General features: G+C 38.1%; 4 protein-coding genes across 4 annotated transcripts; 2 read left to right on the forward strand and 2 right to left on the reverse strand.

The window, feature by feature from the left end:
* Positions 1 to 655: 655 nt before the first annotated feature.
* Positions 656 to 6,098, forward strand: LOC127952865 (PDZ domain-containing protein GIPC1). The gene is made up of 7 exons (XM_052551721.1): positions 656 to 839; positions 1,706 to 2,131; positions 2,213 to 2,398; positions 2,712 to 2,892; positions 2,982 to 3,088; positions 4,151 to 4,232; positions 4,315 to 6,098. The coding sequence occupies exons 2-7, from the start codon at positions 1,832 to 1,834 to the stop codon at positions 4,464 to 4,466; spliced, it is 1,008 nt and encodes a 335-aa protein (XP_052407681.1). The 5' UTR covers positions 656 to 839; positions 1,706 to 1,831; the 3' UTR covers positions 4,467 to 6,098.
* A 144-nt stretch (positions 6,099 to 6,242) lies between these two features.
* Positions 6,243 to 12,007, forward strand: trim35-12 (tripartite motif containing 35-12). The gene is made up of 6 exons (XM_052551710.1): positions 6,243 to 7,334; positions 9,073 to 9,168; positions 9,279 to 9,509; positions 9,598 to 9,620; positions 9,699 to 9,817; positions 10,737 to 12,007. The coding sequence occupies exons 1-6, from the start codon at positions 6,801 to 6,803 to the stop codon at positions 11,294 to 11,296; spliced, it is 1,563 nt and encodes a 520-aa protein (XP_052407670.1). The 5' UTR covers positions 6,243 to 6,800; the 3' UTR covers positions 11,297 to 12,007.
* Positions 12,002 to 13,674, reverse strand: LOC127952873 (C-factor-like). Its single transcript, XM_052551728.1, has 6 exons — positions 13,495 to 13,674; positions 13,366 to 13,420; positions 13,084 to 13,271; positions 12,824 to 12,985; positions 12,399 to 12,509; positions 12,002 to 12,261 (listed from the first exon to the last, which is right to left on the reverse strand). The coding sequence occupies exons 1-6, from the start codon at positions 13,633 to 13,635 to the stop codon at positions 12,148 to 12,150; spliced, it is 771 nt and encodes a 256-aa protein (XP_052407688.1). The 5' UTR covers positions 13,636 to 13,674; the 3' UTR covers positions 12,002 to 12,147.
* A 5,828-nt stretch (positions 13,675 to 19,502) lies between these two features.
* LOC127952869 (C-factor-like) lies at positions 19,503 to 23,122 on the reverse strand. Its single transcript, XM_052551725.1, has 6 exons — positions 22,928 to 23,122; positions 22,786 to 22,840; positions 22,462 to 22,649; positions 21,984 to 22,145; positions 21,763 to 21,873; positions 19,503 to 19,702 (listed from the first exon to the last, which is right to left on the reverse strand). Exons 1-6 carry the CDS (start codon positions 23,075 to 23,077, stop codon positions 19,589 to 19,591), a joined length of 780 nt encoding a protein of 259 aa, XP_052407685.1. The 5' UTR covers positions 23,078 to 23,122; the 3' UTR covers positions 19,503 to 19,588.
* Between the last annotated feature and the right edge of the window lie 1,073 nt (positions 23,123 to 24,195).

A 24,195-nucleotide genomic window follows, 5' to 3' on the forward strand; every position in this document is an offset into this window, starting at 1 on the left:
TTGTGTCTTACAAACACTTACAAACATAACAAGGCAATAATCACTGGACTGAAGTCATGTGAATTATGGATTATTGTGATGTTTTATCATCTGTATGGACTCTCATTCTGACGGCACCCATTCACTTTGAAGGATCCGTTGGTGAGCAACTAGTAATGCTGATATTCTCAAAATCTTTAAAGGAACAAATTTTCAGCAGTTACTCATTTCTGGGTGAACTATTTTTTTTTTATATCTAGATGGTATCAATAGAAAAATGTGAGAACCTTGTATGTTTGTTGAACACAAATCAAATTAATATTATTGCAACCGTAATCTTATTTTTATGTACCACAACATCACTTTCATTTGAAGTTATATCCACTTTTTAAATTTGCCATCCAGGAGCCATGTCTGATGAGGGGACCGGGGCCCAAGGCTTCAATGGATGCGCTGTGGGGGCATTTTTTAATTCAAATAATGGCTGCATTTTTTGTGAGAAATGCAGGATTTTTTAATTCTATGTATTTATTTATTTGTAAAAGTTTATATGCGTTTCCCAAAAGCGTGCAAAAGGGATGCTTTTGGGAAACGCATCTTTAGTATCGCAACGCTTTCCTCTTGGCTCCTGCAGGCGGCAGCGGCGCGCGCGTCTTTGAGCTGCTGTGTGTGTGGTTTCTCAGTAGAGGAAGAGCTCCAGTTCCTGTTGAGTGATGTGGTGTCCGCCTTTCCCTCACATACCAGAACATAGTCCCTAAACTCCCGCTCTAACCCTCCTCATCAGTCATCTTTTACAATGAATAGAATATAAGCCCGACGTTCCAGCGCTTCATGGTTTATTGTCTGTCAATGTTAGTTTGGTAAGTGTGTTGTCCAAAAGATGCTAACATGCTAACTAACACACAGTTAACTGCTTTAGCCTCAGTCTATGAATAGAAACATGCCAGGCTGCTTTAATCCTGAACTTTCAGAATATTAAAGTGCTTTTCTGTGCTCGGTTTTTGAGTTTAGTTTGTCATTTTTAGTCAGGTTGCTGTTCAAGTTTGCTTGCTGGATGACTAACAGTTATGTAAATAAACAAGGCAGAACCAAATTGTTTCTTCTTATTTTTGGTGTTTTGGAATGACTTTGAATTTTATCTAAATTAAATCCTTTTAAATTTAAACAAAATGACTTTGTTTGTATATTAAATGTGTTTGTTAATTTGTGATCAATGTGTGAGAATGACGACGTTGATATATAAAAGTGACCATGGCATTTTGCATTTATTTATATCACTTGAAATGAAAGGAATATAATTGCACATTAAACTATGTCCCCACATTCATAGAAAACATAAAAGAACCAAAGTATTTTGAATGAACTTATAGAAGATACATTTATACATTAAATCTTGTTATGAATCCCGAAAAGTGAAACCTGGAAATATCATGAAATGTAGAATTCAAGGTCAGCAAAATTATAGAAATAGCATTTAGAATTATGCATTATATCTACAATAAAACAAAGTAAAACTTTAATTAATATTATTATTGGTAACACATTCTTATATTAACTTTTTAATGAAATGTTTCTTTTTTGTCTTATATTTATAATGATTTAGAATATTCCCCAAATTAAATTCCTTGCAAGTTAAAATTATTATTATTTATCGTCTTTGCTTGTCTATTAAATTTGCTACAGATGTATTTATTTTGACCCCTGTTTGTCCATGTTTGTATCACAGGTCTGGAGAATCCTTTGAATGGGTTGAACTCAAGGTTATCAAAGGACATTATTGAAGGTGCTGCACAGACCCCTCTTGTATTTAAACACTGTGTCTGTACAAGAAACGAAGACCGCAGTGTCCAAAATGCCACTTGGATTGGGGCGCAGGAAGAAGGCGTCTCCACTGGTGGAGAACGAGGAGGCCGAGCCCATCCGTGCTGGACTGAACGTCCCAGGGTTGGATGGCCTGACTGGTGGCAGGGTCGGCCTGGGTCAAGGAGCTACCCACGAGGGCCTTCCACCTCCTCCGCCCAGCCTGCGACCTCGCCTGATCTTCCACACCCAGCTGGCTCACGGCAGCCCCACGGGTCGCATCGAGGGCTTCAGCAACGTGCGCGAGCTCTACGCCAAGATAGGAGATGCCTTTGGGATCCCTCCGACTGAGGTGAGTTCATGATTTCCCCTTTGTGTTATAAAAGCAGGCCTTGGTGATTATACTAACTAGATGCTTATGTCCTTACGCTAGGTGATGTTTTGCACGCTGAATACTCACAAAGTGGATATGGATAAAATTTTGGGAGGCCAGATTGGACTAGAGGACTTTATATTCGCTCACGTAAAAGGCCAGAAAAAAGAGGTGGAGGTCTTTAAAGGAGAAGATGCACTGGGGCTCACCATCACTGATAACGGAGCTGGCTATGCTTTCATTAAGGTGAGAGGAATGAACTGGGATTTTAAGGATGCAAGTACATACATAAGCCCCACATTATGTTATATTTTATGTAATATTTTGAACTAAAACCAACATTACAAAACGGGTTTTTCTGATTCTTAATTGTTGTGAATGAGCTGATATTAGCATGCTTGTTATTGCACATCAGTTGATTTCTGTATTAATGAGTCAAGTCGACCATATAGAGTATACACCCGACCACGTTGTACCTACCAAACATTTCTTAATGTGACCAGTTATGCCACCTGCTGCTAAGCTGTAATCATCTGAAAACCCTCGGTTTCCTTTGCAGAGAATAAGAGAAGGCAGTATTATTCATCAGATCCAGGTCGTCAACGTGGGCGACATGATCGAGTCCATCAACGGGCAGACACTCATTGGCTGCCGCCATTATGAGGTTGCCAAGATGCTGAAGGAACTGCCTAAAGGGAAAACATTTTTCCTGAAGCTGGTGGAACCTTTGAAGGCATTTGGTAAGTGATTCTGAATAGCCTTTATCTGACCTTGATGGCCACAGTGAATCTGATATGATGATCTTTATACCCCTTTTTTTTTTTTTAAGACATGATCAGTCAGCGGTCGGGAAGCAGGTCGGGTTCTGCACAGTTAGGAACGGGCAGAGGAACTCTACGTCTGAGGTCTAAAGGACCAGCCACCGTAGAGGAACTGGTAAGACCGTGGGGTTAAATGCACAGTGAACTCATGACTATTCAGTTTATGAGTCAGTGGATACGTGTTTGCATTTGTGTGATTGGAGAGTCTAGACATGTCTAGTTGTCTTGTAATATGATACACACTTCAGTACATGCTGTATTTCACAACTCAGCGCATTGTCACATGTAACAATATAATCAGAATGTGATTAATAGGAGAAAAACCTAGATCTCATGGAAGCGGCTGTACGCTCACGGGAAAATACTTAGAATTTGCACTTATTTAGAAGACTTTTTCATTAATTCATATCATACATAGTAAGGAAAAATACATATTTTCAGTTCCCACAGTCATAGAAAACCTTTAAATATTAAGGAATTTCTAATTCATGGATAGAGAAATTATAGAAATTACATTTACATGTATCAGTAAAATCTAAAAAAAAAACATCAGTGATATTTACTAGAAATATTTCTTGTCTTTGCCTGCATTTTATGAATGAAAATGCATCAAATCACCTTTTACAAACATTTTCTTCTCAAGATATTTTTCTTTAATAAAACACAACCTACAAGAAGCAGGAAATGAAACAGTTATATGTTGATTCCAAATATTCATAAATATATACTTAATTATTATATATAATCTTGTAGTTAAAAAATATATGTGTGCATGTGAGTGTGTGTGTATACATACATACATACACACACACACACACACACACACACACACATATATATATACACACACACACACAAAAAACAAATACACTTTATATATTCATAAACACACTTGTAGTTAGTAATGCAGATGTTAAAGATTGTTTTGTAGTTTTTAATATTATTTACGGATGCTCTCAAGTCTGTTTTCACAAATTCATCAAAACCATATGTGTTATGCTACTCCATGCTGTGCCAGCTACATGACATTATTCTGGTGACTAATCAGTAGAGTTTGCAACAACATTTTAGAAAAACCTCACAGACGACCAGCCGCAATGGCACTAGCATCTAATCAATCATGATGTTTAGCTGAGTGACGTAATCTGTTATATTTCATTCATTCTTTGTGTTGCAGCCGTCAGCATTTGAAGAAAAAGCTATCGAGAAAGTGGATGATCTGTTGGAGAGCTACATGGGCATTAGAGACAGTGAACTTGGTATGTTTCCCTGCATATTCCTGTTTTTATTATAGTTGGTTTTTATACAATTGATGTTTGTAACTAGCACACTCATTTACAGCTGCCACGATGGTGGAGCTCGGCAAGGACAAAAAGAACCCGGACGAATTTGCCGAAGCTTTGGACGAGACTCTGGGTGATTTCGCTTTTCCAGATGAGTTTGTGTTTGATGTGTGGGGTGCCATAGGCGATGCAAAGGTCGGTCGCGTGTAATATTAGAAATGGCTAACAGTGGTAATACTAGAAAACACTGCTTTAGGAACACTATTGAGTTTTCGTTGATTTTGGGAGCATATGCTGGGATGCTTTTAAGAACGCTGGAAACACTTGTATGTAGGCCTTTTAACTCCAAACGTTATCTAGACACTACATTGAATGCATTTTAAAATTGTATTCAGATTTGACTAGGTTGAGTCTGATCACTTATATGAAATGTCTTATTTAGTAGGATATTAAGCGAAAGATGCTGAGACTGGTCAATTTGCAAGGCCCCATGTTTAGTACCCCTGTGAGGTTACTCTGTCACTTACTGTGATGTACGTTCACTTGCACTGTTTTGCCCGATGCTGTATAAATTGCACGGTAAGGCACAGAACACAGTGCAGAGATCAAGGCAATGCTAGTTTTCACTGTAGTGACCTCTGCAGTGTGTATCTGAGCCGTCCCATGGCAGAATCATGCACCATTTGTCTTATCAACACTATAATGATTCCCTAAAGCACGTGCTGTCTTGTTATGTGCTCTTGTTATACAAAGGATTTCAAGTGGCTTTGAAACTGTTGCAGTGAACCGTTTCTAAATGACCTCTAGTGCTTTACGTTTCCAGTTCTGTGGTTTAAAAGGGTAAAAGAAATGGGAAAGAAATAGACCATCCGTTTTCATTGTAGTAGTGTGCTAAACTACCGCATAATGCCAAACACAACACAGTCTTTTTCTTTTTTATCAGTTAAATCAGTATTACGAAATATCATGAAGTATTACAGATAGTGTTTCACCTGTTACAGTGTTTATACTTTAAAGGAGAAAGGAGGAGGTATGAAGGGCTTAAAAGTGGGGCTGGGCGATTGCATAGTTTTGTTTCAGATTTGAAAATCCATGTTGTGTGTATACATATACACACATGTGCAAAACATGCTTTTGAAAACAATATATATATATATATATATATACACATTGCCCAGACCTACTGACAGGTTAATATTAAAGCACTGATGGTATAAGTGTTAGATGGTATTGATTGTATGGTATTGATTTGAGTGTATATATTGTTGATATAAAAAAACTACACTACAACCGTATTATTACTGGGAATATGACCAAACACTGAGCACATGTTGAGTTAGTGGAACTCAGAGCTGATTATAACTCTCTTAACCAGGCAGTTCAACACTGTAGTATTTCACATCTGTAAAGTCAGAGCATGTTTGAAATGTAAAGTACTCATCATGTGATGGTGAAAACTTTCAACTTTATATAGCTTTTTTTTATTATTTAACCAGGCGTTATGTTTTATGGAAGATGTAGGTTAATGTTTAAAGGACCCAGATCCAAAATGTTTTGGTATTACTTTACATACTGTTAAGCTATCAGTGTAGCTCAAACACAGCTCTCTTGTCGTTCATTTACTTTGCACACTTTTTCATTCAATGCTTTTTGAACACATTTAGATAAGAGTTGTTTTTACACTTTTGATGCAATGGTTTTGATGGACTCATGTTCCACTGTTTCAGACTACCTTCAAATGGCAATAATCATGATATAAATCTGTTATATCTGTTGCTGTTGTTGTTGCACCAAATTACCATTTGTTAGATTTCTCAACAATATTAAAACAAACAAAAATGAGTTGTTTGGTTTTGTTTTTATGTTCTGGAAAGCAGTAGGTGTTTCCTTCTTATGGTTGTTCATTGAAACATTGGGTTCGTTCTCCTTGGCTGAACAACCTCACCAAGGGCATATTTCCATTTCCATTGTGGACATATCAGGGAAGGAGTCAACTGAACTTGAAAATATAATTTAAGAGTGATTTGGTATAGTATTTGTAAGTTATCCCTTTAGAAACACCATGTTTTCCACTCATCAGGCTATGTGCGGGGTTTTCTGTGTAAAGTTACTTTGCGTAAATAGAATTTGGAAAACATTTGCTCTCTTGCAACCCGTCACATTGCCTCTGAGTTCCCAAAACAATGATGCTTACACCAAACATTTCACGGATCACTGGCGGGTTGTTTTCCCCTCAAGCACCAGTTGATCCTATAATGAACCAAGACCGTATGTTAGAGTGACGTGAATAAAAACCCAGTGCTCCAGTGGACGAGGTGTGGTCAAAAGACTGGCTTCTGAGAATTTTGTGACGGTATTTCAAGTTAAGGATAGTCACGGCTCTATAAAAGCTCATTACTGGTGAAGGACAGACTTGTTTTTGGAACGTGAGGGTGCTTGTGGAAGGCTTGTGATCTAGATGAACCACTGCAGGAGTAGCTTGGGCTCATCACGTTTTTTGGTTTCAAAAGCAAGTGGACTCCACTTCAGCAACACCAGACAGCCATGCCCTTGCGACCGAGGGCTCCCTCTCAACCTGGAAGAGCAAGCACCCTTCCAAGCCTTAAAAACGTCCCAATTCTGCGCCCGAGAGCTTTGTCGTCCCACACACAGTCACCCTTAGAGGATGAGCTCTCTTGTCCGATCTGCTGCAAGATCTTCACCGATCCTGTGGTCCTGAAGTGCAGCCACAGTTTCTGCCGCCTGTGCCTTCAGGCCTTCTGGAACAAGAAGTCATCCAAGAGGGAATGTCCCATGTGCAGGAGGAAGTGTTCTCTGACGGAGCCCACCGTGAGTCTGGCTCTGAAGAACGTGTGTGACGCCATCGCACAGGAGCAGAAAGGACAGGCGTCTGGGAGAGCGGGCTCATATTTAGCTAACGGGACGTCTAAAACAGAGGCTGTCTGTGCCACTCACGGAGAGGGACTCAAATTGTTCTGCCAACACGATGAAGAAGTTCTCTGCTGTGTTTGTCAAACCTCCAAGAAACATCAAGGCCACAGTGTGTGTCCTTTGGAGGAAGCAGCAAATGATCTCAAGGTGATTAAGTATTTGTAAGAATATATCTTCCGTTAAGGTGTTTTTTATTTTATTTTATTTTTTTACTCCAAATAAGTCAACTAAGGCTTAATAATAATAAGGCTTTTGGTTGGTTTTATTTTAAAATGTATTTGTGACATGCATATTTTAACCCTCAAAAATCCTTATTATCCTAATGCATTCAGATATTTTTTATTGTATTTATTATTCTCAATTCTTATTACTGTGTGATGCATTAGATTTTTTTGTTAATTATTTTTAATGGTAAATATTTAATATGCATAAACTAAAGTTAGAAGAATAAATGCTGCCGGAATGAATACCTACATTATATAAAATATATTCAATAATTACATGATTATTGTTTTGCATTTTAATTATATAATACAGATTACCTTGCCAAAACAAAACTGCATAAAGTTGGTTACTTACTATTACTAAATTACAATTGTGGAATCTGGTGGGTGATTTTGAAAAATAAAACACCTTTTCATGCTCATGGAAAACTTGATAATATCTGGGAAGTCGATACAATTTTCAAAAGTAATGACATTAATAGTAAATATGTGACCCTGGAGCGCAAAACCAGTCTTAAAGTCAACATGAAAATTAAAAAATCTTTTTTTTTTTCTTTTTTGATGGAATACTGCAGTGTTTATTATAAATTATTTATAAAGGCACTTCATAATTTTTTTTTCAAATTCATGTGTCCCTGTAATCTTTAATCAAAAATGTTAACCCCCCCTCCCCCACAAAACAACTCTTCTACTCTATAGGAAAAACCTTTAGAAATCAGTGCATTGACCAGTGCTGAGGCAAGCCATGGGGGAGTACACTACCCTTAAAAGTTGAAAGGATTACCACAACATTACTCTTAGGACATTGCAAACCTATTTTTTTTTTCATGAATATGACTTAACCTGATGGAGGACGCACTCAGTTATTGAGGCAGTCTCTGTTAGGCATGTTTTGTGCCGTTGATTGTACTCGTCGTCATCTTCCTCACTAAATAAAACATCTCTCATGCTATGGTGTCGCCGTGAATCCAGTGGAGAGAAATCCCCTCATAACTAACTTCAAACTGGCATTCAGACCCCCCCCCCCCCCCCCCCCCCCAACTTCCAACAATCCAATCAATTCCCGAGGAATGAAATCAAGTCCTGCCCTCTCATTTCAAATGGCATTTCACTCGGATAGACGTCACAGTAGAGAAAAAAAAGAGAATCGCTACTTACGTTTCATGCCGAATTTAAGTGGCTGGGGTATATTTGTAGCAATAGCCAAAAAAACATTGTACGGGTCAAAATGATCAATTTTTCTTTAATGCCAAAAAACATTAGGATATTAAGTAAAGATTATATTCCATGAAGATATTTCGTACATTTCCTACTGTAAATATATTTAAAACTTATTTTTTGATTAGTAACATGCATTGCTAAGAACTTTCAAATAGTTGTATCTCGACCAAATATTGCCCTATCCTAACAAACCACACATCAATGGAAAGCTTTCAAATGTTGTATAAATCTCAATTTCAAAAAATGTTACCTTATGACTGGTTTTGTTGTCAAGGGTGTTTTCCTAGAGTCCGAACTTCTATTTTCTTTTAGCATAATTTCTATATTATTATAAATGTATTTCAAAATCTTGTCATGAATTTTTTTACGGTTTACAAACTGTCCTATAGGGATGTCTTTGGACATTGTTGGATTGAGATGTACTTTTTTTTTATGTCCAGGAGGAAATGCGGCAGATTGTCATCCCGATTAAGAAAAGCCTTCGACGCCTCTATGAGGCCAAACAGGAATGTGATGACATAACCGTCCACATCAAGGTATCAACAAAGAACAAGGTCCACACTAACAAACATCACATGACACACTAACCATCAACAGATAACTGGGATAAACACTCAACTACCTTCTTTATGTTGGATTCACATAGAACCAAAGACAACAGACAGAGAAACAAATTCACGAGGAGTTTGAAGAGCTTCGTCAATTTCTCCTGAAGGAGGAAGCTGCCAGGATTGCTGTTCTGGCAAAAGAAGAAGAGACCAAGAAACAGACGATGAAGAAAAAAACTGACACAATCACCCGTGATATACTAATCTTTTCTCAGGCTGTCATTGCCATTGAAAATGAGATTGCTAATGCTGACAGTCTCTTTTTACAGGTAACCTGCTGCATTTGGATTGTTATCTAATCTTATCAAGTTTATACAAATGTTAGCGCAAGTAACTGATTTGACTTTTTCCACACAGAACTACAAGAATGTCAAAAAGAGGTAATTTGTACATTTGAAAGAATTTGATTGGTCTATTTGCATAAAAGCCACGACTAACCCGAATGAATGTCCTTCCAGATCTCAGATAACATTTAACGAACCAGAAAACATCCCAAATTCTCTAATCGACGTTGCGGAGCACATCACCTCGCTGCAGTTCAGAGTGTGGGAAAAAATGCAGAGCCTGGTGGAATACAGTGAGTGTTCAGTTACTATAGAGTTGGATGAGTTTGTGTTTGGAATTTCATGATAGGTTCCATTTAAATTCAGGAGTTGCAATTTGAATAGAATGTCTGACAGGTTGAATTAGATGGAAAGGAAAAGGAAATGACTGAACTGCAGTTCAAAGACTTTCAGAGTGTTACTGTGTGTGTTTTTATCTTATAAATCTGCAGCAGATTGCTTGGCTCCAGTTTGAGAAAAGTGAAAGTGACATTCAGCCAAGTGTGGTGACCCATACTCGAAGCATGGTGATCCAAATTCGTGCTCTGGATTTAACCCATCCAAAGTGCACACACACAGAGCAGTGAACACACACCCAGAGCAGTGGGCAGCCATTTATGCTGCGGCACCCGGGGAGCAGCTGGGGGTTCGATTCCTTGCTCATGGGCACCTAAGTCGTGGTATTGCTGGCCCGAGATTCGAACCCACAACCCTAGGGTTAGGAGTCAAACTCTCTAACCACTAGGCCACGACTTCCTCAAAGTAGAGCTTTCTGGGAAATAGTTTTCAGCCGGCATGGTACATACAATGATATAATGTAAAAAAATTGTTAAATGATGATTAAATTATAAAATATTTTCATAGTAATATATTTATATTCCAATAAATTAATATATTTCATTATTTATCTAATGGGTGCAAAAAGTGATTGTTTTCAGACAGGTTTCCAATACCTTTCCACTTGGCAAACCAGTCAAATAACCAGATATTCCTGCCCCAAAACACTATTGGTTGAGCTAATGTTACTGTGTCAAGATGTAAAAAAAAAAAAAAACTTTTAACACTGAAAAAAATTACACACTTTCCATATAAATTAAACACATTTGACATTTTAACACTGGTACATAAATATACATTTGTTAAAATGTTTTCCCCACTTTCTCCACCCCTTAGTTCCAGTGGCGTTGGACCCTAACACGGCGTACCCCTGTTTGTCTCTTAGCAAGAATCTGACAAGTGTGTCCAACACAGGGACGATGAAAAAGCTGCCTGATAACCCTGAGCGCTTTGACCACCTTGTTTTTGTACTGGGCTCCAAGGGTTTCACTTCAGGATGTCATTCCTGGGAGGTGGACGTGGGCCAAAATAATGACTGGGTTATTGGTGTGATTAAAGAATCAGTAGCCAGAAAAGGCAAAATCTCAGGCTGTCCCGAAGGAGGATTCTGGACCATCGCTCTCTCTGATGGGAAGTACACGGCCATGACCAGCCCACATACACCACTCGACCTGAAGGGCCATCTGGAAAGGGTTCGGGTGAAGATCGACTATAATAATGGAGAGGTCAGCTTCTTTGATTCAGTGGGCGTCACACCTATCTACACATTCAATGACCATTTTACTGAGACAATGTTCCCTTTTTTCTGTCCGGGGGCAAATATCAACGGGAACAATCCAGGGCCGCTGAAGATCTGCCCTGTGAGAGTGGCAGTATGGAACAGTTCCTCCTGGTGATGCCAGTTTTATTTATGTATTTCTGCTTCAGTTATACAGTACCAGCCAACGATTTGGAAAGTTTACTTTATATTCTTCCAAATTACTATTTTTCCAGGTTTTAGAATTAAATAAAATCATAAAACAAGTCAAATTCAAGATTGACAAGGTGTGGCCAGTTTTCATAGCATTGCTCCATAAAGCCCCCTTTTGGAACCTTTATATTTAAGAGTGTATTAGGCCCTTAACCATTGAATGGTACAGCAAAAAGACATGCCTTTCTCACTAGCATTTATTCAACGGCCAGGAACTCTTTGCCATTCCTCTTACAGTCTAAGCAAACACTAGCATGCATACTATTTATAGAGAAGTAATCGGCACATGTTTTTTTATGGTCTTAACACAATGTGACCGTGAGCTCAGTCAAGTGTGTCTTTTATTGGAAGCACATGATGTTACGTTTTATGGACATTTTGTTGTCTACCAAAGTAAATGTTTGGATATTTAACTAATATTTACATTTGAAAATGTCACTGATAAGAAATGTCTAATGATCAGAAAAGTAGTTGTATGTATTGCGCTTTTCACAATGTGTATGTAGTAGTGTAGAAATACTGTTAGAAAACACTTAATATTAAATACTAAATATGTGTTGTGATTTTGTTTTTTATGTATGGTCAATTATACAGCACAAAACGTTTTTGCTTTCAGATAAATGACACAATATTGAAATATTGTTTGTTTAGTTTGTTTTATTTTATTGAACACACCGAGAATTATGCTGAACATGTCAAACATTAATGACATATTATATATTTATAATAGGTAAAACAGGTCAATTGGATCAGCCCTTTAATTAACTTTTTTCTGGTTTACCAGGGCATTGTTTTTCCAGTGTAGTCTAGGAATGCACCATGCTGCTTCTCAGTAAGACTGCCAATGACACGCATCACTCCCTCCACACTTTCTCTGGCATCAATGGGCGCCTGGTGGACAAACAAGGAATAACATGCATTTTAAATAGGGTAACATTATCAAAGAGACCGTCAGTGTACTTGTGTGATTCAGGCCTCATGTTATGTTCTGTCCTGAGAGATTCCTTTATTACTGACTCTAGATTTACCTTATCTCCCCCCATGTCTGTCCTTACCCATCCTGGGTGAATTGAAATGCAGAGGATCTCATCTGCCTTCAAGTCCCTTGCGGTATATATGGTCAACATGTTAAGACCAGCCTGAAAGGAAAACAGATGTATAACAAAGTTTCAAATCAGGTGAAACAGGTTTTGTTAGAACTGTCGCAATCAGTGTATAAAGGTGATTTTACACACATCTTATTAGCACACTCATTATGACATTACAGTCAATTTTGAATCATTTACTTTTGGAAAAATTGACTTTTTTGTATTCAGGGACATTACATTACATTATCTAATCGAACCTTTTCATACCGAAACATTTCCAAAAATGTAATTATAATCGAGTTTCAAACCACATACAAAGTATGATTTTTGAAGCCCACCAGATCAGTCTTTGGATTCTTGCATACCTTGCTGATGCTGTATGGGAAGAGTGGGAACGGTTCCTTCAGTACTGGCATGATGCTCATAGATGCTGCATCTGTGGAGATGTTAATCACAGCTGCTTTATCACATGACATCCCTGGTTTGCTCTTGGCTTTAGCTGCTGTACGCAGATACGGCAGGTACTCCTGATTGAAGACAATCAGAAGTTTCAGAATGTTTTAGACACTGCAAGAAATATTGCCTTGTTTTAGATTAGGCTTGTTACCAAAAGTGATTACATTACCCTAATGACAAATAAAGGTCCTATCACGTTGGTGTTGAAGGTGTTTTGCATGTCCTCAACAGTGGTGGTCAGCATGGTTTTTTGTGGCAACACTGCGGCATTGTTCACAAGCAGGTTCAAACCATTCTTCCCAAGAAGAGAACCCACTTTTTTGGCAGACTCTTTGATACTGCATGGATCAGCAACATCTAATAGTAGGGAAAACGTGATGTAATTTCAAACCCCAAAAAAACTGTCGAATTGCAATGTCAAATGTAGTCCAAAAGACAAATGCACATTTACCAAGCTTCACAAGGTAGATAACGCCTGGATGCTTTTTGGCCAGTTCTCTCAGTGCCTGAATCAGAAGGAGAATGTGAGTGATTAAATCAAGATTTCTTGAGCTGTCTTCAAAAGCGCCTGAACACTTACCTCAGAGTTTGGCCCATCTGGGTCACGACATGCAGCAAAAATGTTTGAGCAATGGGCCTCCAGGAGTTGCTTGACCATTTCCAAACCCAAGCCTCGGTTGGCCCCTGTCACTAGAGCACTGCATGCCTTTAACGCTGCCATGATCAAAGATGAACAGTTTGGTTCTGTAAACCAACCTGTCTCACTATTTGGCTTTTTATATTGGAAGCTGATTGGACTCCACGCCCCATATTGCACTGGTCTTCTTCATGTTTGTAACCATGATGAGTCAAGATGACATTACAGAGTGACTCAGCGTAAACTTATCAACGCTTATTGCTTTTGGTAATAAAACTGCTTGGATGCTTTTCAAAAGCTGTATTATTACAAATCACAAATGCTATCAGGAGTGAAAGTAGAGGTTAAATATGTAGTCTATAAAACAACAGTCTTAAAGCAAGATCTGGAAGGTATGACGCAGAAATGGATGAGCTAATTAGTAGCTCCATTGTTGGCACTGTGACTTTGAGCAAGATATTTATTTATAAGATATTTCTTTTCCAAAACTTTTCCACCTGTTCCAATTGGTCAAACAACCAGATGTTGCCATCCTAAAACACTATTGGTTAAGCCAATGTTGTTGCTTTGTCAGGATGTTTAAATATAGACCCCCCCCAAAAACACTTAACACTGAAAAAAAAAAAAATACATACTTGAAATACATTTGAATTAAACAAATGTTACATTTTAACACTGGCATATAAATATTTATTTGTTATAATGTCTTCCAGCTTTCTTCACTACTTAACTCTAGTGTCATTGGACCTCAACACAGCCTACCCATCACAAGAATCTGACGAGTGTGTCCAACACGAAAATTTCCAACATTAGATTTTCTTCCACATCTGCTGTCCAGTGAAATGAGGGTTCTTTATTTGCAGCTGTGATCCCATAAAAAACCTTTAAAATCCATGAACCTAGCCTTTCCCCAAAATGTTTTTATTTTATTATATTTTTCATTTATTTTTTCTAAAGAACCTTTTTTTAAGTTATTTTAAAGACTGAAAACTAAATGGTTCACTGGTTTAGTTTATGACATTGCTTCGAAAGCCCCTTTTTGGAACCTTTGTAATTAAGGGTGTATTATTCTCCAGTTTAGGCCTTTACCCTTGAATGCTACAGCAATCAAGACCCTGCTCTCTCACTAGCATTTATTCAGTGCCCAGGAACTCTTTACCATTCTTTACCATGGGAAGTTGTGGCCTAGTGGTTAGAGAGTATAACTCCTAACCGTAGGGTTGTGGGTTCGAGTCTTGGGCCGGCAATACCATGACTTAGGTGCCCTTGAGCAAGTCACCAAACCCCAACTGCTCCCTGGGTGCTGCAGCATAAATGGCTGCCCTCTGTGGATACTCGGCAAAGATCAGCATGCATACTCTTAGTAACTGAGCAGTTGTATTTCATCTCAGTCAACATGCCTCAGTATAGGTCAGCCTAGCTAAGGGTGAGCTGTCTGGAGACAGTATATCAAATGAACCATGCCGTCTATTAATACAGGTGCGAAGTAGCCAGCCATTTCTCTTTTTTGCCTCCTCGGTAGAGTTGTTTGAGGAAAAGATTACGCTTAAAGTCTATGGAGGTAACAAAGTTGGGTTTTAACCTCTTGTCAGGCATTATCTAAAGGAGGCTCATTGTTTCTGTCCATCTTGAGCTCAGCTCATACCTTCATGGGATCTGGGTATTGTCTTGAAGGCTCTGACACAACCTCCTTTTAAACCAGTAGATGAAATAGGAATGGAGTTTCTCCCACTGAAGATTTAATTTCTTTTGTCGGTTTCTTCAGTTAAGAGGGTGAGTAAAATGAATGCCTTCTCTGTGCACACTGTGTGAGAAGACAGCTGCTCATCTATTTCACTTAGTCTAAAACCCTCCTTTGTGCCTTAAGTTCTGCCCCTTTCCTTTGTTTTCAAGCCCTTAGTACTGGAACCATCCACCTCCTCACAATTAAGCAGAAGCAGCCAGATTGCATCTAATCTGCACAGTCAGGGCACTGAGAACATACATTTTTTGCACACACCAGATAAGACATACCAATCTGCTGTTTGTCTGTTATGGGTACTCTGTGCAAGGCAAAATGGGTGGTCAAACTTGTAGAGCTAGCCTATCACAGTGCAGAGATGCCTTCTCCTTAAGGGGTGGTGGCCCATTCTACAAGAGGAGTCACAGCCTCCTGTGCATTGTTTACAGATACCACTCTGGAAGAAGTGCAGCTGGTTGGTCATCTTCTGTGACATTTTCCAAATTCTATGATCTGGATGTTGCTGTGACAGTCTCATATACTGTCCTGCAAACAGCAGAACAGAAATGATCTGCTTTTATGTAATCAATATCAATGTGCTAATAACTAGGGTGACCATACATCCTCTTTTCCCCAGATGTCCTCTTTGTAGACCTAAAAAATGTGTCCGGTTGGGATTTCTAAATCGCCCAATATGTCCGGGATTTCGCTTATGCTTTCTACAGTCGCCATTCATTGTGTGCATTTTTGTATTAAAACCCTGCACGGAACTGTCTTTTGAATCCCGCTCCTAATTTCTGGCAATTACTGCCTGCTTCTGCCAACATTCTAATTTTGAACATATTTCTTTACACATCAGGGAGCTGCCATCAATATGTAGAGTATTTAAATTGCTTTGAAAACGGCTTGTGTTGGATGCAGGGTTGCCATTTTTGCCATGGAATTAGGCTGATTTAAACTGTTGGAGCTGGTTGATTTTCTCCCATGGATGTGGGTTCAAGGTTTGAAATATTGCATAAATTACATTTGACTGAAATGCTTGTATTGAAACATTTTGCATTCTACTTATAAAATTGTTGTATATGTTAAGTTTTGTGAAGGACCGACACTGGTAGAAAGCCTTTTAGCTGTGTTAATGATCAATCTGCAAAACGGTGAGTAAGAAATATGTATTTTAGTTATGGAAATTGAGTTTTGATATGGGATATGGTCAATGAGCTACTTTGGGGGTACTTTAACCCCCCTCGTTTTCAGCCCATGTTGCCCACCAAATAACTGCTAGTCTCCTATTCCCCACCAACAGTTATTTCTCTTTAAACAATGGAAGTTTCTTAGCCATAAGACATAACTTGTTAAAGTTTAAAGTACGACAGTCTATCATGCCTGAAGAATTATTTCCAGGCATTAAAGCATAATGTATGTATCTACAGTATGTCACTGATAAGTTGTGTCAAATCAGAATAGCTCTTTTCACAATTCTAGGTTTAATAAAGTAGTCAACATTTGAAGTGGAACTTTTATCAAAGTTGTCCTTAACCCAAAATACATTCTTTGTCTTCGGATAACTTTGATGAACTTTTTTTATCCACTTCAAATGTTGACTACTTTAGTAGTAGCTTTTAGTTTATCAAATTTAAGGATATTGATTAAAATGAAAAAGCATGATTAAGTGTCTTTATATATATATATATATATATATATATATATATATATATATATATATATATATATTATGGTGAATGTCAAATTAAACCGCACAAAAAGCTTATGCATTCAAATATATGACACAATATTGCAGTATTGTTTGTTTAGTTTGTTTTATTGTACTGAACACAAAGAGATTGAAGTTCAACATGTTAAACATTAATGAGCGTTCTTATCACTTTATTTATAATAGGTAAAATAGGATGAGCCCTTTGATTAACTTTTGATTATTTATTTATTTTTCTAGTTTACCAGGGCATTGTTTTTCTAGTGTGGTCTAAGAATGCACCATGCTGCTTCTCAGTAAGACTGCCAATGACACGCATCACTCCCTCCACACTTTCTCTGGCATCAATAGGCACCTGGTGGACAAACAAGAAATAACATGCATTTAAAATAGTGTAACATCAAAACGAGACTATCAGTGTACTTGTGTGATTCAATCCTCATGTTCTGTTCTGTCCTGAGAGATTCCTTCATTACTGACTAGCGGATTTCATCTGCCTTCATGTCCCTTTAGGTATATATGGTCAACATCTTAAGACCAGCCTGAAAGTAAAACAGATCCATGACAAAGTTCTGTGTAGCAGTCATTAGAACACTTATGACATTCAATTTCAAATATTTTCTTTTTTTTCAATTCAGGGACATTGAGATCCAATCTGACCTTTTCATACTGAAACATTTCCAAATATATGATTTTAACTGAGTTTCAAACCACATAAAAAAAAAGTTGATTTTGGAAGCCCATCAAAACAGTCTTTGGATTCTTGCATACCTTGCTGATGCTGTATGGGAAGAGTGAAAATGGTTCTTTCAGTACTGGCATCATGCTTATAGACGCTGAATCCATGGATATGTTAATCACCGCTGCTCTAGATTTCTTGAGCTGTCTATGAACCTCAGCTCCTAAATACTTACCTCAGAATTTGGCTCATCTGGGTCACGACATGTTTGAGCAATGGGCCTCCAGGAGTTGCTTGACCATTCCTCGGTTGGCCCCCGTCACTACAGCATGGCATGCCTTTAACACCACCATGATTTAAGATGAAAGTCTGGTTCTGTCAAATAAGCTGACTTTCTATATGGTGTTTTATATAGGATACAGAGTGGACTCCATGGCCCATATTGCAGTGTTTTTAACCATGAGTTGAGAGTTGACTCTTGTGTGAACATATCAGCACTGTTTGCTTTGAGTAATAAAACTGCTTGGATGCATTCAAAAGCCAAGTGGCGCCCCCAGAAAATATTAACAGGGGTGGCCAGACGACATAACGCTTGAGACTTCCTGATAATACAATTATAATAAAACTTTATTTGGAATAATGCACATGCACATTTCTTAATATTAAGCTTAAAATGAGTTTTAATGTCAATATTGATAAGGATTGTATGATCTTTGAATAATAAAGGTCTTTTAATGCAAGATGTTTAAAGTGCTTACTCCTGGACAGGCTTAGACTTAAATGCATGTTTGAGCTGTCTTTACTGAAAATGTATTGCTCTTACATATATTAAAATATGTCAGTGCCATTGTCCTGTTTCAATGTTTTTTTCAATGGCATTTTCTTAAAATCTGCTTAAATATCTTAATTTAACTAAGGCCAAGTTAATCCTGGCTTAAACTGAGCCTCAACTGTAAAACCAGGCAATTGCAGGGTATTTTTGCTAAGTAGCCTACATAAATATGCAAATTAATTTATTTTTATTGACCGGGAGTCATTGAAAAACTACAGAAAAGTAAAACTACTTTACTCTAACAGTACTGGCCACGAGTACTAAAGATCACACATTGGCTGCTCAAAAATATCATTAAGACGAATGGAGCATGAGCGCAATTCTGTAACAGGCAGTATGGAGAGCATGAAAGAAAGGGCAATAACAATGCTGTTAAACAAATGTGTATATTTTATAGCATTGATTAATTCAATTATAAGCGTTTTAAATCGATTACTACCCGAAATCAACGATTAACGATTCAAAATTCCATGTTTCAAGATCGATGCATATGCATCAAGGTTTGTAATCGATGCTTTGTAAACCAGTGAATCATTATACACCTAGAGTCAACCCCTCTACCGGCAGTCCAGGATATTTCACAAACACTATCAACCTCACCAAACTCTTTTGCCCATTGGAAAGACTGATGGGCACACTTAGGAAAAAGAAGAAAGCCTTTCAAGTCCCCATCAGTCTTTCCATTAGAAAGCCTACTATCTTCAAATCTTCAAAAAAAAAAAAAAAAAAAAAAATTAGTAAGTTTGATTTGGTCCCCTTCCACTGTTCAGAAAATCATCCGGTGCCACCAGATGTGTTCATGAAGTGTCCGGCTGATGCTCAAATGAGCATTGCCCAGGAAGAAGAGGTTTTGATTCATAAAATGCTTCATTAAATGTATTTGCCTGAGCTTGAGCAGAATGTTTTTTTTTATTGTTTATTAATTATTAACTTTTTTCCCTGATTCAACCATGTGTGTGTAATGGACAGCATATACAATTAAGAGAGAAAGACAGAGAGACAGCACCGCTTTATTGATCAGAGTGTTTTATTGTATGAAATTGTATAAAATTAAAATGTGTGTCATAAACTCTTGACCACATTTGTTCTTCTGGTTTACCAGGGCATTGTTTCTCCAGTGTAGTCCAGGAATCCTCCATGATGCTTCTCAGTGAGGCTGCCAATGACACGCAGCATCCCCTCCACACTATCTTTTGATTCAAGTGGTGCCTAGTGAAAACATAAACATTAATACAGTTCACTCAACTCCATTCATCACTTTTCCAAACTACTTCTACCATGCTTGGGGAGATGAAGCCGCTCTCAAAGTCTTGCGCAGGAAAATACCATGGGTGAATGGGCAGTAAATTGCAGAGCTAAAGACCTGTTTCACACCAACACAAATATTCAGCATGAAAATCTTGGCCCGTATTCAAAAAACATCTTAAGGCTAAAAGTAGCTCATAACTTGCCGATTTAGGAGAAAATGTTATGGGTATGTCAGGCCTAAATGTAGGACTCCTAAATGTTTGCTTTAAGAGTATTTCACAAAGTGTTTTAGTGATAAAACTATCACCTAAATCTGTGAAATATTAGAAGTAGTCGGAGTAAAAAGACCAAATGTCACTAAGACCAAACCACAAACTATCCTAGAATCTGGCAATCTGCCTTGGAATATAAACATTTTAGTAACATACTGCCTTTATTTACACGTTTTCCCATGCATCTTTTTTGGTTTTGGAGCTTATCCCGACTCTAAATCTTTGTTTTCATTAACAAGTTGGGAAAGAAGTAACAGATGTTCCCTTTCAGTAGGTTACTCACAATGTCACGTCAGTATGATTGAATAAATTGGGTCCACAAATTGCGTCTTATTATAGACACAGTATCACTGGGCATTAAGCGCGCCACTTCTGGCCAACATGTCCCAGACCCATATCTTGACAATAGAGCAGTTTTTTCTATCTCTGGGTCCCAAGAGGACAGGGAGAGTCGTGGACAGACCAAACCCGGACCAGACTCTTCCTCCTCTGTCGCCAGCAGGCAGCAGATTGCACTGGCACAACAACTGCCTAGAGTTGCTAGCAGTATGCCTCGACTTGAACGGTCTCAGAGGTAGCTTATGAAGCAACACGTGCTGGTCCGCTGGGACAACACTGCGACCATTGCGTACATCAACCAACAAGGTGGTCTGCGCACCCGTCGCAACTCTCCTGCCACCTCCTCCTCTGGAGTCAGAAGCATCTGAGGTCACTTTGTGCCATTCATATTCCGGGTCTGCACAACCATACGGCCGACAAGCGGTCACAAGTTGTACTCCCCAGAGAATGGAGACTCCATCCCCAGACGGTCCAGCTGATTCGGAGATGTTTCGGAGCTGCTCAGGTAGACCTGTTTGCTTCTCTAGAGACCTCTCACTGCCAGTTGTTTTATTCCCCAACCGAGGGAACACTGCACAGATGCACTGGCACACAGCTGGCTGCAGGGCCTGTTCAAATATGCGTTCTTTTGTCCAGTTTGGTTTTCTTTTACATTTGCATGAATTACTATCAGCCATGATTATTCTACTCTGCTAATTAAAATGCTGTTTATATTCATATCCGATAATTGTTAACAAGAAGCACACATATAAGAGGCTGACAATTAGCTGAACATATACAGTACTTGATTAATTAGTGACACTTAGCCTCCATTTCAAAATCTTTATTTGAATATTGCAGCATAATATCATGCTCTACAATATTTCTTTGAATAAATCTTTGACAGAGACCCCTCCCCTATCAGCCACTAACTGTGTTCATAGTTAGTAAGCATGGTGACATCATACATAGCAATGAGGTCAACCCCACCCTTACTCTTAGCTTAAACTCCTCCCTATTCCTTAGTAAAAGTTTGTCTGGGCAGATTTGTGAATAGGTTTTACTTGAACTATTAGTGGTAAGATAAAATGTTTTGTGAATACAGGCTCTGGAGTATACAGCAGAAAATATGTCCTAATTTGGAAGCATTTAAGGTTGAGTTTAGGTCAAATTGTTGTGAAGTTGTAATAAAGTTTGTCCTTTTTTTTATTTAATTTTGGCCAGTAGGTAGTGTTGTCAATAAATCATTTCCCGATTAGTTTAAAATTATTTTATATAACAAAATGTTTTTTAATATCTTGCTGTCATAGTCACAATATGATGTGACAAACTTGGTGAAGAAAAAAAAAAGTTTGTATGTTTGAAAATATATGGAAATTGAAAGCACCTGCTGCATTACACTTAACATGGATTCAAGTCATCTACACTTACTTTTTCTCCACCCATATCAGTTTTCACCCATCCTGGGTGAAGGGCCATGCAGAGGATCTCATCCGCCTTAAACTCTTCCGCAGCTAACACAGTCAGCATGTTAAAACCTGCCTGAAAGGTAAACATAATATTTAAGTTATACATGGACTTATGCCTTCAATATTTTTGGAATAATGAATGGACTCCAGTTTAACTAGTGCCAAAACAGGACTCTGGTGTACCTTGCTAACACAATAAGGCAACACTGGGAATTGGGTGTACACAGAAGGCATTCTGGTCATGGATCCCCAAAGAGTGGAGATGTTGATAACAGCTGCTTTATTACAGGACATGCCTGGTATCCCGCTGGCTTTGGCCGCTGCTTGTAGATATGGTAGGTACTCCTACAGTACATAAAAAAAGAGAAACGAAAACATGTATCTGAATTAAGTTTATTCGACACAGACCAAACCAAACACATTAACTAGCCTTCAGCAAAGCACACCAAAAGAAACAACTGATGAACAAGGCGGTAGCTCACTAAAATAATACTGCAGCAGTCTCTTTGGGACTAGCTGGTCTCTCAGTCTGATGAAAAGTATTTTATACAATGTATATATTTTGATACAATGCCATGCCTAGATGCAAGGCCCCAGTCTTAGATGTTTAGACAGAAAGCAGAGGCAAATTGTTACTTTAGAGCTCTTAGCGATGAATTACCTTAATGACTAATAAGGGTCCTATCACGTTGGTGTTGAAGGTGTTTTTCATGTCTTCAACACTGCTGGTCTGAATGCTGCCAGTTAATGCTATTGCAGCATTATTCACAAGCAGGTTCAAACCACTGTTTCCCAGAAGAGATCCCACTTTCTTTGCAGACTCTTTGACACTGGATGGATCATCAGCATCTAAAATTAACAACAAATATTAGTGCTAAAGTATTAATCAATAAAGTGGTATTCAAAAAACACTGAAAATCACTTTGAAATTCTAAAAAAACTACTTCTAGTGAATATTTTAAATGAAGGAGACGTGCACATTTACCAAGACGTATGATGGTGATCACACTTGGATGCTTTTTTGCCAGTTCTCTTAATGCCTTGAGAAAGATAGTGTGTATAATTAAACAAGGCACATTATGATTTACTTTGGCGTTTTCTATTTGTGTTAGTTATTTAGAGCTCACCTCAGACTTCGGTCCATCTGGATCACGGCAGGTAGCAAAGATATGACGTTTTTGACTGGAATCCTCCAAGAGTTGTTTAACAATTTCTAAACCCAAGCCCCGGTTGGCTCCGGTGATCAAGATATTGCATGCTTTCACTGCTGCCATCATTTAAGTTAATTGTTCGGTCGGGATTCTCCAACCTGCTCCTTAGAAGTGCTTTTTATATGGACCCAAGTGAACAACACGCCCATTTTGAACTCGTGTATTGTGCTGAGTGCATTGTGCTGTGTTTACTGTGCTGAGTCATACTCAATGTTATTGAGGTTAAGAGGAAAATGTTACTTAGATGACATTCCATTATGCATTCTAGTATGATAAATAGCTTACGTTATTTCATTTCATTCATCTATTGTGTAACCATCTCATGTGTAACCGTAAGACCAGTGGGTGGTAATAAATGAGAAATGTACAGTTTTGCACCATCATGCTGATTATGTTTCTTCAGTTATTCGGCTAAAGAATCATCTTGCCGCCCTCATACCACCACCTTTACACCCTATGAATAATTTTATAGAACCATCTCAGAAATCGATATAGAACAATACTGATTTATTGCTTTATTAATTGTTTTACTGTATGAAACTTCATTTGATAAAAAGTAGTAATGTGTATGTCATAAATGTGTGGGCCTAAGTGCTTATGATTAGGTGTGTCATTTTATGCTTAATAGATTAAACAGGGCAGTTTGGACCTGGATTGTCCCTTTCATGACCTCTTGTATAGAAGTGATATTGTTCTTCTGGTTTACCATGGTTTTGTTAATATCTACCATCCCAATTTCAAAATAGGACGCTGTGATGCAATGATTTGCAAATCTCACAATCCCATATTTTATTGATAATACAACAAAGGAAACATGTTTCAAATGTTAAAACAGAGAAAATGTACCATTTTAAGTGGGAATAAAAGGAAATTTTGGATTTGATGACTGCAACAATTCTCAAAAAAGTTGGGACAGGGCCATGTTTGGCTTCTACATCCACTCTTCTCCACAGACATCTGAAAACTTTTTTTATTTCATGATGTCCCGAATGTTTTCAACAGGTGAAAGGTCTACTCTAGACTGTAGGCAGGACTGTTCTAATACAAAGCAATGCTGTTGTAATAGATGCAGTATGCAGTATGCAGTATGCGAGGCCTTCCCTGAAAAAGACTTTGTCTGGATGGAAGCATATACTGTATGTTGCTATAAAACCATTTTATCCTTTTTAGAATTGATGGTGCCT

Source organism: Carassius gibelio, chromosome B3 (genome assembly GCF_023724105.1).
Source record: "Carassius gibelio isolate Cgi1373 ecotype wild population from Czech Republic chromosome B3, carGib1.2-hapl.c, whole genome shotgun sequence".
In the NCBI taxonomy this organism is placed as follows: domain Eukaryota; kingdom Metazoa; phylum Chordata; class Actinopteri; order Cypriniformes; family Cyprinidae; genus Carassius; species Carassius gibelio.

Excerpts from the sequence above, each read along its gene's own strand:
- LOC127952873 (XM_052551728.1), bottom strand. The coding sequence starts at position 13,635 with ATGGCAGCGTTAAAGGCATGCAGTGCTCTAGTGACAGGGGCCAACCGA. Across the intron at positions 13,421-13,494 it reads CAGATGGGCCAAACTCTGAG|GCACTGAGAGAACTGGCCAA; the intron begins GTAAGTGTTCAG and ends CTTCTGATTCAG. Across the intron at positions 13,272-13,365 it reads TATCTACCTTGTGAAGCTTG|ATGTTGCTGATCCATGCAGT; the intron begins GTAAATGTGCAT and ends CCCTACTATTAG.
- LOC127952869 (XM_052551725.1), bottom strand. The coding sequence starts at position 23,077 with ATGATGGCAGCAGTGAAAGCATGCAATATCTTGATCACCGGAGCCAAC. Across the intron at positions 22,841-22,927 it reads CAGATGGACCGAAGTCTGAG|GCATTAAGAGAACTGGCAAA; the intron begins GTGAGCTCTAAA and ends ATCTTTCTCAAG. Across the intron at positions 22,146-22,461 it reads GACCCTTATTAGTCATTAAG|GAGTACCTACCATATCTACA; the intron begins GTAATTCATCGC and ends TATGTACTGTAG.
- LOC127952865 (XM_052551721.1), top strand. The coding sequence starts at position 1,832 with ATGCCACTTGGATTGGGGCGCAGGAAGAAGGCGTCTCCACTGGTGGAG. Across the intron at positions 2,399-2,711 it reads CTGGCTATGCTTTCATTAAG|AGAATAAGAGAAGGCAGTAT; the intron begins GTGAGAGGAATG and ends TTTCCTTTGCAG. Across the intron at positions 4,233-4,314 it reads CATTAGAGACAGTGAACTTG|CTGCCACGATGGTGGAGCTC; the intron begins GTATGTTTCCCT and ends ACTCATTTACAG.
- trim35-12 (XM_052551710.1), top strand. The coding sequence starts at position 6,801 with ATGCCCTTGCGACCGAGGGCTCCCTCTCAACCTGGAAGAGCAAGCACC. Across the intron at positions 7,335-9,072 it reads AAGCAGCAAATGATCTCAAG|GAGGAAATGCGGCAGATTGT; the intron begins GTGATTAAGTAT and ends TTTTATGTCCAG. Across the intron at positions 9,169-9,278 it reads ACATAACCGTCCACATCAAG|AACCAAAGACAACAGACAGA; the intron begins GTATCAACAAAG and ends GGATTCACATAG.